Genomic DNA, 14446 nt, shown 5'->3' on the forward strand with positions numbered 1-14446 from the left:
TCCCCTCATCCTTTGTATATTCACATCACTGATCACCAGCAGCTTTCTGTCTGAATTCTCTCCAGCAGCTACTCCTGCAAGTCACTTTCATGGCAGCCTTCCTGAAGGGACAATGGTGGAACACGCTGGAGCAACGTGTCAGCATGCTTGTGTTCTCCGTGTAACAGGATGACAACAGAGAACAATTGAAGGCTGGAATAGATTCACTTTATATAGGAAAGGTCTGAACAAGGAAGGATGGTTACCTTTTGAAACAATTATAATCTGTTAAAACTTATGAGGTTCTAGTGATTGGGTTTAGAAATTCTTTAAGGCTGCTTTTTTTTTTTTTTTATTTCAATGGAATAGTGAGGGGTTAGAACCTCAGTCAGGGTTTTACTGATTGCAACAAATCCTCCAGCACCGGGCAGCTCATAATTGTACCATATTACAGCTCAGAAGAAGACAGCACTCTGCCAGTAGTCCTTAATGCTTTTAATGAGGTCATCTTGCAACAGTGACAGCAGAATATACAGAAGCAGGCATAGTAAGCAGCCACAGCCTGTGTCACCCTTAAGGGCCCATGCACATTAGGAGCAGAAAAAATGCCAGAACCTCTGGCAGAAAAAGCAGCATAAGGGTCCATGTACATTTGGCCTAAATCGCTGCTTCTACAGGAGATTTGTGTTTTGCCTGTAGACACAGCTCAATGTTCTCCTGTGTGTCCATTAGAGCTGCACGATTCTGGATAAAATGAGAATCACAATTAATGTTGGTGCCGGTTCACACTTGTGCGGCCGCGGAGATCCCATGTAATTCGGAGCGCACTGCTCCTTCATTACATGCGATCTCATGTGCAGTGCGAATTTCAGCCATACACTTTGTAAGGCTGAATTCGCACTGCATCCGCACCAAAGACGTACAGGAGGCATTTTTTGAGCCGCATTTAAATCGGATCGCACAGTGGTTCACACTTGTGCGATCTGATTCTGTGCGTACTTGCAGATCGCACTGCGATATGCGATCAAACTGGGGGTGTCGCTAACTTTTAATTGACACCCCCAGCGTATCGCATATGGCAGTGTGAACTGCCAGATGTGCGGAAGCGATGCAGGAACACGCTGCGTATTCGCAGTGTTCCTGCATCGCACAAGTGTGAACCGAGCCTTACTTAGAATAAATAAAAATTTTACATTATACAAAAAAATTCGGCTAATTATTGTTAATTTTTTTTTTTAAACTGCGTTTAAAAGACTTCTGCGCAAATACAGTATGACATAAAAGATTGCCACAATCGGCATTTTATTCTCTAGGGTCTCTGCTAAAAAAAAAATTATATATATATATATATATAGTATGTATGGGGGTTCTGAGTAATTTTCTAGCAAAAAATACAGATTTTTAAGCTTCAGAAAAAAGCTTAGTCTTTAAGAGGTTAAACTACCCTCACAGAATGAAGTTTATTCCTTTTGATCTAAAAGAAGGAAATGATACATTGTAAAACATTGTTTTATAGTTCTCTAGCAGCCTTAACAATGTTGACAAACATTTGCCAGAGGCTTTTTTTTTTTTTTTTTCAAAGCTGCTTACAGAGAACAGCTCTGTAAGAATTGAACATGCCATTTTTAGGATCGTGATGGGGAGGGGGGTGAATCGCGATCGCAATTTTAACGATTAATCATGCAGCTCTAGTGTCTATGCACATTGGGTGATTTAGAGGCATATTTTAAAGTAGCTGTAAAGTCAGAAGGTTTTTTTTTTTTATCTCAATGCATTCTATGCATTAAGATAAAAAGCCTTTCTTTATGCAGCAGCCCCCCCGAATACTTGGTGCCATTGGCTACCACTGCTGTTGCGTCTTAATAGATACAGGGAGCTGTGGATTGGGTGCCACCACAGCAAGCAGCTCAACAGAAGGGAGGGGCCAGGAGAGCCGAGGAGGGACCTGAGGAGAGGATTCGGACCACTCTGCAAAACCAACTGCACAGAGCAGGTAAGTATATAACATGTTTTTGTTTTTTACCCCCAATAAAAACTGAAATTACAATTAGGGATGCACCGAAATGAAATTCTTGGCCGAAGCCGAATAATAATAAAATGTTTGGCCGAAGGCCGAATACCGAACGCGGTGTTTTGCATTTTTTCCATTTATTTTGCCAATTTTTTGTCCTCGTGTCTCTCTCTCTCTCTCTCTCTCTCTCTCTTGTCCTCTCACTCTCTCTCTCTTGTCCTCTCATGTCTCTCTCTCTCCCTAAATGTTACTGTAGGGAATGGGATTCAGTGCACACTGCAGCCTTGTACCATAGGGTTAATGTTAGTGACACTGTAGGGATTGGGAAGGATGCTGGGAATGGAAATCAGGAAGCATGCAGGCAGCCTTGTAAATTTTAATTGCAGATACAGGGCACTGGGCAGGTCAGGGTTAATGTAGTAACAACAATTACTCAGTGACAGTCAGTCAGTGTCAGTGTGGACTCGATCAGATTATACAGTGACAGACAGTCTCTCATAGTGGTGGTAGTAGGAGGCTGGAGGTGGACTAGTAGGAGCCTGGAAAGGAGCACAGCCGCATACATACATTACTCACTCGTGCACTGCAGCCCGCCCCACACATTCAGTGAGTCTTACTCTCCTTCCTAGTTTTTTCAATGGCACATTCAGGAAGCCAATCACGCTGTGAGTAGCGGCACAGCGGAACCAATCAGGTGTGCAGGCACGCGTGATTGGTTCGCTGTGCAGCTAATCATGGCGTGATTGGCTTCCTGAATGTGCCATTGAAAAAACTAGGGAGGAGAGTAAGACTCACTGAATGTATGGGGCGGGCTGCAGTGCATGAGTGAGTAATGTATGTATGCTCACCGCTGAAGTGTCCCGGCTTCCCCTGCCTAACACGGAAGTCTGTGAGTCCTCCTGTCCTCCTCCGAGTCCCTTCCCCCTGTAAATATCGTGACCTCGGCGATATGAATATCGCCTACGGCCACAGAACGATAGTCGATATCATATCGACTATCGTTCAGCCCTATTGTTCGGCACAAAATTATTCGGCCTTTTGACTTATTCGGCTGAACACCGAAAGTGCTATTTTTTCTATTTTCGGCTGAATAATGTTCGGCCGCCGATTATTCGGTGCATCCCTAATTACAATCACTTTAAGCTCTACCGTCAGAGGCAGAAAAAACACTTCTGATGTGCAGTGTGTGTTTTTTTTTTTTTTTTGCATATAGGAAAGCATAAGACCCCTTTCACACTTATGCGACGCGATTTTACAGCAATTTTGTGATGTGACTTTGCCGCAATTTTGAGCAATGGCTCAGGGCTATATACCTCAAAACGCATGAAAATCATGTCAAAGTAGTGCAGGAACTACTTTGAAGTCAGTGCAACTTCAAAACTCACTGATATGAATGGGCTCATTGAAAATAATGGGAAACGACTTGTCATGTGGTTTTTTTTTTTTTTTTCCGGTCCAAAATCGCGGGACAAGTCGCACTAGTGTGAAAGGGGCCTAAGTGTATCAGTAGGGTGTATCAATAGGTAGAGAAGACTCAAACTGCCAGTATCAAAAAATAGAACAATTCTCAAAAACCCATTGCTTCAACAGAAGCATGTGTCCGTCCCCCAGGGAACTGTGGGATACATTGCAAAGATCACCATAGCACGTAAAAACTGTGTAGGACTGATCAATAAAGGCCTATGAGAGTCCTGGTTTGCGTTTGTTGAGAGGAGATTTCTGGCAGAAAAACACTAAAAAGTAAAAAAATGCACTAGATGGGGTGTCTGCATGGTCCCTTAAAGTCACCGGCTGCTGTTACATTAAAGATCTCCTGAAACGGGTCATGTTTAGGAGATATTTACAGTACCTATAGGTACAAATTTATGCATGGGAGTTTACTCCCACATTAAAAATGCTCATAGTATCTCATACTGCACAAGAATTTAGGAGAGCTTATGGGCATCTTATTTTTTTACACGCATGCTTGCCAAATCATTCCCCTCTGCTCCTTTTGTAACGTACACTTGAAAACGCAAACGCCCCTAAACGCTGTGTTTAGAAGCGTTAAGCATTTTTTTTTTTTTTTTTCGGTCTGAAAGCTCCTCTCAAAAATACGATCAAGAAGGTTTTTTGTTTCTGCCTCCTAAACGTTCTAATGTGCATGGACTCATAGGATAACATTGAGCTGCTACTGCAGGCAAAACTCCTCTAGAAGCAGTGTTTTTTTTTTTTTTAAAGCGCAGTGTGCATGGGCCCTCAGGAAGAGGTCTGTCAGGGCCCCAAAGCGTTGCTGTTTAAGGCTCCATGCACACCGGCTTAAAAATCGCTGCTTCTACAGGAGTTTTGTTGTGCCTGTAGAAGCTGCTCAATGTTATCCTATGTGTCATGCACATTAGGACGATTACATGGATATTTTGAGCTCAGCGTTTAGAGGCAGGGAAAAAAAACCCTTCTGGTTTGCGTTTCTTATTGGAGCTTTCTGCTAGGAAAAAAAAAAAACGCTAATCTGTACAAAAAACGCTCTGAGCATTTTTTTCTGCCCCAGTGTGCATGGGGCCTTATCCTGGTTCTGCCGAATCTGTCATCACTGTGATATGGCTTCATTAAATGCATGAGGACTACAAGTGCTGCCCCCCCCCCCCCCTTCTGAGGGTTTATTGCGGTCTGTGTCCCCGTTGGGGAGATGGCTTTAATTATCCATGTCATCAGGAATGAAAGTGAGTGTAAATGCCAAATTTTGAGTGGTCCTTGGAATAGCCTAAAGGCTTCACTGCCAGTTTCCCTTACTTGCAATGCCCTCACCCCAGGCAGATGGACGAATCGGTTTGGGGTGCCGACATTGTGGGATCCCTGGACAGGTAAGTGCCCTTATAGTCAGCAGTGCTGCTGTCTGTTTAAAAAAAAAAAAATAAAAAATTACAGGCTGGAACTCCTCTTTAAAGCTTATGCTTTCTAAGAATGTCACAATGATTGGTATTGCCAGTGACGTGACCCTTTCTCATTGCTATAGAAGCCTTGATGGATTTACTATGCAGCTTGTTGGGCTGTCTCAGCGTGTAAACAGATGAAGAAGCCCCTGTCGCTGTTTTCCTGGGTGTGGTAGCCATTGTTCACAGTAGAACACGTCTGGTGTAATTGCCAGCTCTTTTTGTGGCCGCACCCAGGTATAAAAGTTTAGGGCAGTAATTGTTAGCTGAGAAGGATGATACCTATAAAGTTTAATTTCTTGTTCACATTAAAGTTTTAGGGCTGTGGATGGAATTGGTTATTTGAGCTATAATTGGCATGCAGTAGCTAAATCCATGTTTGCCCCATTTTATGGCTCCCAACAGCTGCGGTCAGAGCCAGTTCAGCAGTCGTAGTACCCGGCGTCTATTCTTGGTGTGTTGTGGGAGCTCAGGGTGTGCTGTCAATCACCGAGTCTTGCATGGTTTTCACCTTGGAGCCCTTTCAAGATGTTGGTGACCTTACTTTGCCCAAATACCTCGGTATACACAGCAGGGGTCCCCATTCTGTTAAAGGCAAATGGCAATCTTATTCTTAAACATATAAGGGAATCCGGCTAGAAAACTAAACTTTAGTTCTAGGGAAGCCGTCTGTAAAACTAAACTTTAAAGTGATACTAAACACACACTGTTTAATTTACACTATCCGTTTCCTTTCTGTATATGGATAATGGCACTGTAATTATTTTATAAAAAAAAAAAATTGACACCTTTTTCCGATTGATATCGATATGCAGCTGTCACATGACCCAGCTCTCTCCCAGCCTAAATGCAGGGAAACAGAAGCAGGAGGAGCTTTTAGTCCTCTGCTGCTGCTGGTCACATGTAAAAGAAAAAAAAAATAGCCTTTGGAATACAGGGTTAGGCCCCATTCACACTAGTGCGACTTGTCCCGCGATTTTGGACCGCAAAATCGCATGACAAGTCGTTTTCCATTATTTTCAAGGAGCCCCATTCATATCAGTGCGTTTTTGAAGTCACACCGACTTCAAAGTAGTTCCTGCACTACTTTGCCACGATTTTAATGCGTTTTGAGGCATATAGCCTTGCCATCGCGCTGCAAAATTGCGGAAAAATCGTGGTAAAATTGCATCGCAATAGTGTGAAAGGGGCCTAAAAATAAATTGATATCAATAAACTGTTTTATCATACAAATATAAATTCTTTATTTTTTTTTTTTTTTTTTACAAGAACATGGTATTGTCACATGCTGTCATGCTCTTCCAATCTGTGTCCTAGTAAAAGAGGGAGATGAAGCCTCCATTAATCTACATGTAATGTCCCACCCTCATTGTGCTTAGCTGGTTAGTGGGCATGGATGAGGAGGGAGGGAATGGGCTGTCATTTACCACTGTGTATACGCACACATTTGTGACTCTTAAGTCACATGGGTTACTCAATAGGGAGGAAATGCTAGGGTTGCACCAATACCTTTTTTTTTTTTTTTTTTTTGTCGAGTACCGATACTTTTGGTTAAGTGCTCACCGACGGATGTACCTATACTTTGTAATTGAAAATGAATGGGCTCAAATCGCACTGCAAGGAATCGCATGCGATTTGAACAGGAATGTTTTGCGATTCCTGTCCAATTTGCAAGCCTTTTCCTCACCACTAATGTGTAAAGCCGGGCTTGTCTGTGATTTCAGCCTAGGTTCACATAAGAGCAGTGCGGGAAACCTGCATGTGATTCGGATAGGAATCGCACCACATTCCTGTTCAAATTGCATGAGATTCTTTGAACCCATTCATTTTGTTTAGACGCAAAGTATCGGTTCCCGGTATTGAAGCATTTTCATGAGTACTTTTTAAAATTCTTGGTATTCGCACCGATATCGGTAGCTGTGCGTCCCTAATATAAACTCACTGAAAACGTAACCTGTGCAGAGCTGCCTACACCGCTCTGCAAAATATCCCCAACTGCAGTGGGGACATGGCCAGAAGGGGGAGATAGAGAGCAGCAGAATACAGAGAACGAGATTCATAGTGACTATGAACAGCATGAAATACAACATTTACTGTCACCCTTTGCATTGGCTGCATTCAGTAGAAACCGCAGCTTGGTGCTGCTGCAGCAGAATCCTCTGTCCTTTTATCAATGATAGATCCTCCCTGTCTCCCTGCCCAGAGGGGCCACCAAACTACAGTCCTCCAGCTTTTGAGGAACTACAAGTTTTCCATTCCTCTGTGAATGCCTTATGGCAGTGGTCCTCAACCCTGGCCCTCAGAGCACACTAACAGGCCAGGTTTGCAAGATGACTGAAATACATCCCAGGTGATATCATTTGCTGCTCAGTGATTGCAGTACTCTAGTCTGTATCTCCCCAAGGTAATACTTAAAATCTGGCCTGTTAGTGTGCTCTGAGGACCGGAGTTGAGGACCACTGCCTTATGGGACTTGTAGTTTCTCAATAGTTGGAAGGTTAAACAATTTCTAATTCTCTTTATTACTGTAAGAAATTATGGGATATGTCGTACAAGCAGCAGGAAAGAAAGCATGTCCTAGTGCTGCCTAAACTGTCCAGTATCGGCTTTGGAAACTATTTTGGGGGGTTGGCGGGGGGGGGGGGGGGGGCGGGCAAGCGGTTGTCAGGCGTGCCCAGGGCTGATAAATGTAATTCATGTTTACAACTTTAATAATTGCAGGAAACCTATTTTTTCCGGTTAATATTTAGCAACTATGTCCACTACTATAGTAAAACCATTTTCTGTTAATCTGGAAGATTTCCCCTCACTTCCTGTTGTGTAAAACATTGACAGGAAGTGAGTGGAAATCTCTCTGATAGAGCAGGAGATGGCAGATAAACCGGTCTGTGTTCTAACCCTTTGCCACTATCCAAAACGAAGTACAAAAAAAGCACATGCACTTTAAACTGTCATGAAGCAGAAACACTTTTTTGAAAGGCTTGAGTTGGGCAATCATACCGGACAGCTGAGTTGCATACTAGTTCTTGGCTTAGTCACTTGATGACCGCCTAACTGTAAATGTACGTCATTACTTTACAGTTCAATATGGGGGTTATGGCTGCAGCTCAGGGATCCTCAAACTACGGCCCTCCAGCTGTTGAGGAACTACATATCCCATGAGGCATTGTAAAACTCCGACATTCAGACATGACTAGGCATGATGGGAATTGTAGTTCCTGAACAGCTGGAGGGCCGTAGTTTGAAGACCCCTGAGCTAGATGCTATAACCCCTGCCCCCCCCTCAGGCGGTTGGCTTTCTGATAAGTAATCCCAACGAGAAGATGTGACCATTCCTCCCCTTCCCAGGCTAACGTTTGCTGACCCCGGGAACCATCTGGCATCAACTGTGTTTTAGCAGAGAGATGAGTGATGGCCACCGCTCATCTCTATGCCCTTGGAGGACCGGAGCGACATCGACGTCACTTTCAGTTCTTGAGTCATGTAAAATATATTTATTTTGCTGACCCCAGATCTCTCCATAAAGAGGACTTGTAATGGTGTATTGTTACCGCAAGGGATGTTTACACTCCTTTTGAAGGAAATAAGTGATCAAAAAAAGTTCTTAAAAAAAAAAAGACAGTGTAAAAATTTAAAAAATAGAACATTAATAAAAAGACCGCGTACGTAGGTCACAGCCACTTATGTAAACAGTGTTTGCACCTCACGTGAGGTATCTCTGTAAGAGCCCATTCACATTAGCGCGACTTGTCAGCCTGACAAGTTGCGGTCGGTCGCGGTCCATTGAGTAGTACAGGACCCGTTCTAATAGGAGTGACACAAGTCGCTCCGACTTGGAAAAAGGGTCCTGTACTACTTCGGGGCGACCTCGGAGCGACTTGCATTAACTTCAATTATATGAAGTCTGTGCAAGTTGCGCCAAAGTTGCGGTGCACGCGACTTCACAGGTCGCCACCCGAAGTCGTGTCGCCTCAATGTGAATGGGCTCTAAACGTCTGAGTGAGCACAATAATTCTAGCTCTAGACCTCTTCTATAACTCTAAACTGGTAACCTGTAGAAATTTTTAAAGCGGCGTCTATGGAGGTTGGGTACCGTATTTTGTCTTCATTCCACGAGTGTGCGCAATTTTAAAGCATGACCTGTTAATATCGATTTATTCAGCGTAATGTCTTTCACATTATGCAAAAAACTGGGCTAACTTTAGGGTGGTGTGTTTTTTTTTTTTGTTTGTTTTTTGTTTTTTTTTTTTTCCTGCTGCCATCGCATCTGAAAATTGGTAAACTGCAATTTAAGGTTTGTTTTTTGGTTTATTACCGCTTTCACTCTAAAACTTCTCACAATAAAATGGCAGCTTCTATCGATGTTTCACACAAGCATTCTTTTGTGGCATATTTCCTTCCAAACGAGAAGTCTTCTGTGATACAAATGGAATCTGCATGGCTCTGCAGATTCAGTTTTTTGATACTCACTTGGGCCGTGTATACAGATCATAATAATGTGGGTACTTCTAATCTGAATACTTGTGGTGCAGAGACTGTTCTGCAGCCATGGGATGAGCCAGGAAACTTATACAACAGGGCTGTCTACAAAGGCAGCGATCTTCCATTTTAGTTTGTCCGCATCTGATGCTTTGATGATATGTCTGTGCCGTGGCTGTTAGTCGCATCCGCTAATTGAAAAGCACAATGTTTTTTTTTATCACATGCTCTTTAAGTCGGCTGCACAGTTGACATACTGAAACGTGCTGTTTGTGTTTGGCAGGAATCAGGAGGGTCGGTAGGAGACCCGACCAGCCGCAACAACAACCACCACCACCACCACAGCAGCCAACTTCACAGGCCCCCCAGGGCGAAGGGAAGCCCATCGACAGAAGGCAAACAGACAGGCGGCCTCCTCGTGAACGTCGTTTCGAGAAACCAGCTGAAGAGAAGGGTGAAGGAGGGGAATTTTCTGTGGACAGGTAAACCTTGTGCTCTGAAAAATAGTTTTTCATCACTGTTGTAAAAGCAAATGTCATAAAAGGTTAAAGGAAAAGTTCACTATAAAAAAAAATAAAAAAATAATGCACTTTTTTTATTTTATTTATTTTTTGGAGTCTAAAGCATTGCACCAGCGATCAGCAGATTGCTAGTGCCAAGCAGGTCTCCTGCAGATCTTTGTATCTGTGTGCCCGTACATCCCACATGGGCAAGCAGATACACTGATAGGAAATATCAATGAACTACAATGTTCATTGTGAACTACAAGCCGACAGCCACAAAGGATGTTGGGGCTTGTAGTTCATTCACCCAGAGCTTTGTAAATGATGCAACAGTGTGGGCGGAGCCCTGCAGGGCCGCGATGATTTCAAAAAGTGACCGCTAGTATGGGGAATGTCTCCCTGTACTGCAATCACTGGAAGGGGGGCAGTGGAAGGGAACATAAAAATGGGTGGAACGTGTGTAACATGTTTCAAAGGTGAACTTATCCTTTAGGCTTCATTCACATGTCAGCGTAACGATCGCGGGCAGAATCACCGCGATCCGGAAATCATTGCAAATCGCAGGACGCCTGTGCGTTGCCCGTGATTTGCAATAGCATACCAAACGTTGTGCGATGTTGCCGCGATTTGCGCCTGCCGAATCGTGGTAACATCGCGCAAAAAAAAATTGCGGGACGCATGACGCCCCAAAGAAGCTCTTGTAACTTTTTTAGGCGTCATGCGTCCCACGATTCTTTTTCTCGCGATGTTACCGTGATTCGGCAGGCGCAAATCGCGGCAACATCGCACAGCATTTGGGGTGCTATTGCAAATCATGGGCAACGCACAGGCGTCCTGCGATTTGCAATTATTTCCGAATCGCGGGCAGAATCGCGGTGATTCTGCCCGCGATCGCTACTCTGACAATGTGAACGTAGCTTCAAAAGTGAATTCAAATGAGGTTTGTTTGCATAACATCTTGAAAGCTTTTATTCAGATAGGTTTGAAGAACTAAGCGTTAATGAATGTCATTTTTTTAATTGAATTATTCAATTGGGTTTTTCCATAAAATGCAGCCTAATGAACGTTGTTCCCGTACTTTATTTCGCTTTGCTTCCCTAGCAGTATTAGTGTTTGTTTTTTTTTTTTTTTTTTTTTGGTGTCGCAGGTACAGTGAAAAGATAACTTCTCATAATCGGTGTCGAGCGTAAAAAACGCAACCAAAACTTTGTGCTGTATTGCGAAAGATGCAAGCATAAAGTGTAAAAAGTAAAAAACAATTGTACATAAATGAATAGAACCCTTCATTCAGGTTGTGCTGGAGGCAAGCTTGTTTGAGGGAGGATATCCCAACATTTCCAGAAATATCAGTAGTAGAGTATTGTACCGTGTTAGCCTTCGATTAATTCAGAATGTTTGGAGTTTAAAACTAATGTTGGCTAATATAAGAAATTGCTTTAAGATGTAAGCTTTTTAGGGGTGCCTTGGATCCCATTTCAGTCTTTGACAATTGCATTAAACATAAAGATGTGCTCTAAAGGGCCTCAAAAGCTTTCATCTTTCAAACCTAAAGCTATCTAATGAAGGGTTATTGCTTCAAACTTTGCCTTTCTCAAATGCCAAATTCACTAAATGTTCCCAACCCACAATGGTTTTCCTCCCTTCCTTTAATTCTGTGGTAAGACTCCCAACACTGTCACAAATAATTGTGGCCTTGCATCGGCTGCAGTAATCTGAAATTATAGGATGACATGTGCCAGCAACGTTGGGCAATGCATTATTCGGCAAACCTCACACAGCACTACTTTGCTTATTTTGTGCCGCGTGATTAGCAATTGCCACCCCACAAGTTAATCCCAGTGACATGCTTCTCCGGGAAGCCAAACGTAAGATCAAGGAAATGTCTCATGAGAAACTTTCCTGGCTTCCAGATATGTTTTATCACTGTATAGTCTGCCCATCATTGCCTAGTGCAGTGGTGGCAAACCTTGGCACCCCAGATGTTTTGGAACTACATTTCCCATGGTGCTCATACTCTGCAGTGTAGTTGAGCATCATGGGAAACGTAGTTCCAAAACATCTGGGGTGCCAAGGTTTGCCATTCCTTGCCTAGTGTGTTAGGGGCTTGAATCTGAACTCAAAGCAACATTTAAGAATCAATTGTAGCAAAGGAACTATAGGAGACCTTTGTTGGCAGTGGATAAACATCAAACATGAAGTGTAATACACGTATAGAATACCTTGTCCACCCCCCATCAATGCACATGCTCAATAAACTTTCAATCAAATAACACATTTTTTGTTTTCAAGGAATACCTCTTTTAAGACCCAGTGATGTCATCATTGGGTCTGTCGGCTGGTCTGTGCTTTGTCTGGTCAGAGGGGCCAGTAGGCTCCTGTAAGCACAGCACCCTGCATTGGATTTTCGTTCAAGATTGCTTTATGAAAGAGCATATACCTGGCATTCCTTTAGACATGCGTGCTCCTCCCTGCTGGCCATTAAGTGCCACAGACTTTAGCTGTGTGGTCTGTTAAAGTGGTTGTAAACCCTCTCCTATAACTTGTACCTATAGGTAAGCCTTACTGTAAATATCTCCTAAACTTGCACCATTTAGGAGAGATTTACTTTTAACGCAGCCAATGACGTCATCGGCGCATGCGCTCTGAAGGAACGGCCACCCGTGCCGTTCCTTCAGAACCCTGTGCCGTGAACAGCGGCTCCCGCGCGCATGCGCTGGAGTGATGTCACCGCGCCTCCGGCCAATCAGATGAGCGGGCGGCACTGCGGGGCTTCGTTCAAGTTAAGTTTTTCATAATGAGCTAGTATGCCATGCATACTAGCTCATTATGCCTTTTTTCTTACAGGGTTTTTAATTTTTTTTTGTTTCCAACCTCTTTAATCCTTTGTCTGAGCATGCGCGTCAGGCATTTGTTCATTAGATCACTCGATCATCAATTCATAGCTGACAGCTTTAATAAAACAATGAGCACACTGATCCGGCGGGGGGGGGGAAGTGAAGATTGAATTATTCAGACAGGAAATTAAGGTTGGCTCATAAATTCTGCTGCAGCTTCGAAGGGTTAGATTGTGGAGGGGAGTCAGTGGTGCTCCATATGAGCAGAGATGGGGAGAAAGAGGGATAAAAAGCCACGAGAGAGATCTTCAAGGGTAGTATTCAGTTGTATGTATGGAAAGCTGCAAGATTGCTGGATACCCATCCTAGGGTTAAGCATTGCATGTGGAGAATGAGTGTCTCCATGCAGAGTGTGGGGTGGTGGCACTTGATGCTCGCCAGTGTTTTCCAGAAATTTCCAGAAGTTGCGATCAGATCCAGTGCACAAGCCACAAAATATAAAATTGAAAAAGGTTTTTCTAAGTGGGGTCTTAAAGGAGGTTGGTATCGATCATAAAAACACCCCAATGCTTTTACTGGCCACTTTGTCAGGAAAAGATGTACAGGACACTTCAATGGGTGGGGGGATCTGTGTGCATTCCTTCAGCCCTGAGTGTGTGTGTGTATGTATATATATATATAGATGTATGTGTGTGTGTGTGTATGTATGTATGTATGTATGTATGTATGTATGTGTGTTTTTATGTAATTACCGACCACCTTGAAAAATCTACTTGGAAGCCCCTTTTTACTGAATGAACGTCCTTGCAGATTGTAGAGATGCAGGGAGTGGAGAGTAGAGATGCAGGTTTGCAGGGAGTGGAGAGTGGAGATGCAGGCTTGCAGGGAGTGGAGAGTGGAGATGCAGGCTTGCAGGGAGTGGAGAGTGGAGATGCAGGCTTGCAGGGAGTGGAGAGTGGAGATGCAGGCTTGCAGGGAGTGGAGAGTGGAGATGCAGGCTTGCAGGGAGTGGAGAGTGGAGATGCAGGCTTGCAGGGAGTGGAGAGTGGAGATGCAGGCTTGCAGGGAGTGGAGAGTGGAGATGCAGGCTTGCCGGGAGTGGAGAGTGGAGATGCAGGCTTGCCGGGAGTGGAGAGTGGAGATGCAGGCTTGCAGGGAGTGGAGAGTAGAGATGCAGGCTTGCAGGGAGTGGAGAGTAATCGGTTTCAATAAGGGAGAGGATTTGCTGCAAGTGTGGAAAGAAAAAGTTAAGATTGAGGCACAGCTTTAAATCTAATCTTCAAATAGCCTTTAGTTGTATTTTAAGAAAAAAGTTACTGAAGGTAAAAATATGTACGCCTTACTCTATTCTCTATAGTATGTGACTCGATTATTACAGTTGGCCCATTACCAGCGGGACAGTAAGTATTCACTGCATTTTTTGCAATGGGATTCATTTTAATTTTTTTTTTTTTCAAATGGCAACAGAGTAACTTTAACACTTGCTGTTTTTTTTGTATACTCCTATTTTTATCTTTCCCTTCCAGGCCTATTGGTGAAAGGCCACCCCGTGGTCGTGGTGGCCCCGGTGGAAGGGGACGTGGCGGTCGTGGACGTGGCATAGGCAGGGGTGATGGCTTTGACTCTCGTGGCAAACGTGAATTTGACAGGCATAGCGGAAGCGACCGAGCGTAAGTGGATTTTGCTTTGTTTTGCTTTTCTTGTTGTTTTCCCAATACTTCTTCTCAAACA

At 43.6% G+C, this 14446-nt stretch overlaps 1 protein-coding gene across 2 annotated transcripts in view; it reads left to right on the top strand.

Annotated features, from left to right (window-relative positions):
* The window catches only part of SERBP1 (SERPINE1 mRNA binding protein 1), a 50326-nt gene that overhangs the window by 11634 nt on the left and 24246 nt on the right, over nt 1-14446 (top strand). For both annotated transcript variants that reach the window (XM_082265146.1, XM_082265147.1), the window contains exons 2-3: nt 9662-9860; nt 14242-14385. In XM_082265146.1, coding sequence (XP_082121272.1) covers nt 9662-9860; nt 14242-14385 — 343 coding nt within the window. The remainder of the gene's footprint in view (nt 1-9661; nt 9861-14241; nt 14386-14446) is intronic.

Source organism: Pelophylax lessonae, assembly GCF_965119305.1.
Source record: "Pelophylax lessonae genome assembly, chromosome: 8".
NCBI classification, from domain to species: Eukaryota; Metazoa; Chordata; class Amphibia; order Anura; family Ranidae; genus Pelophylax; species Pelophylax lessonae.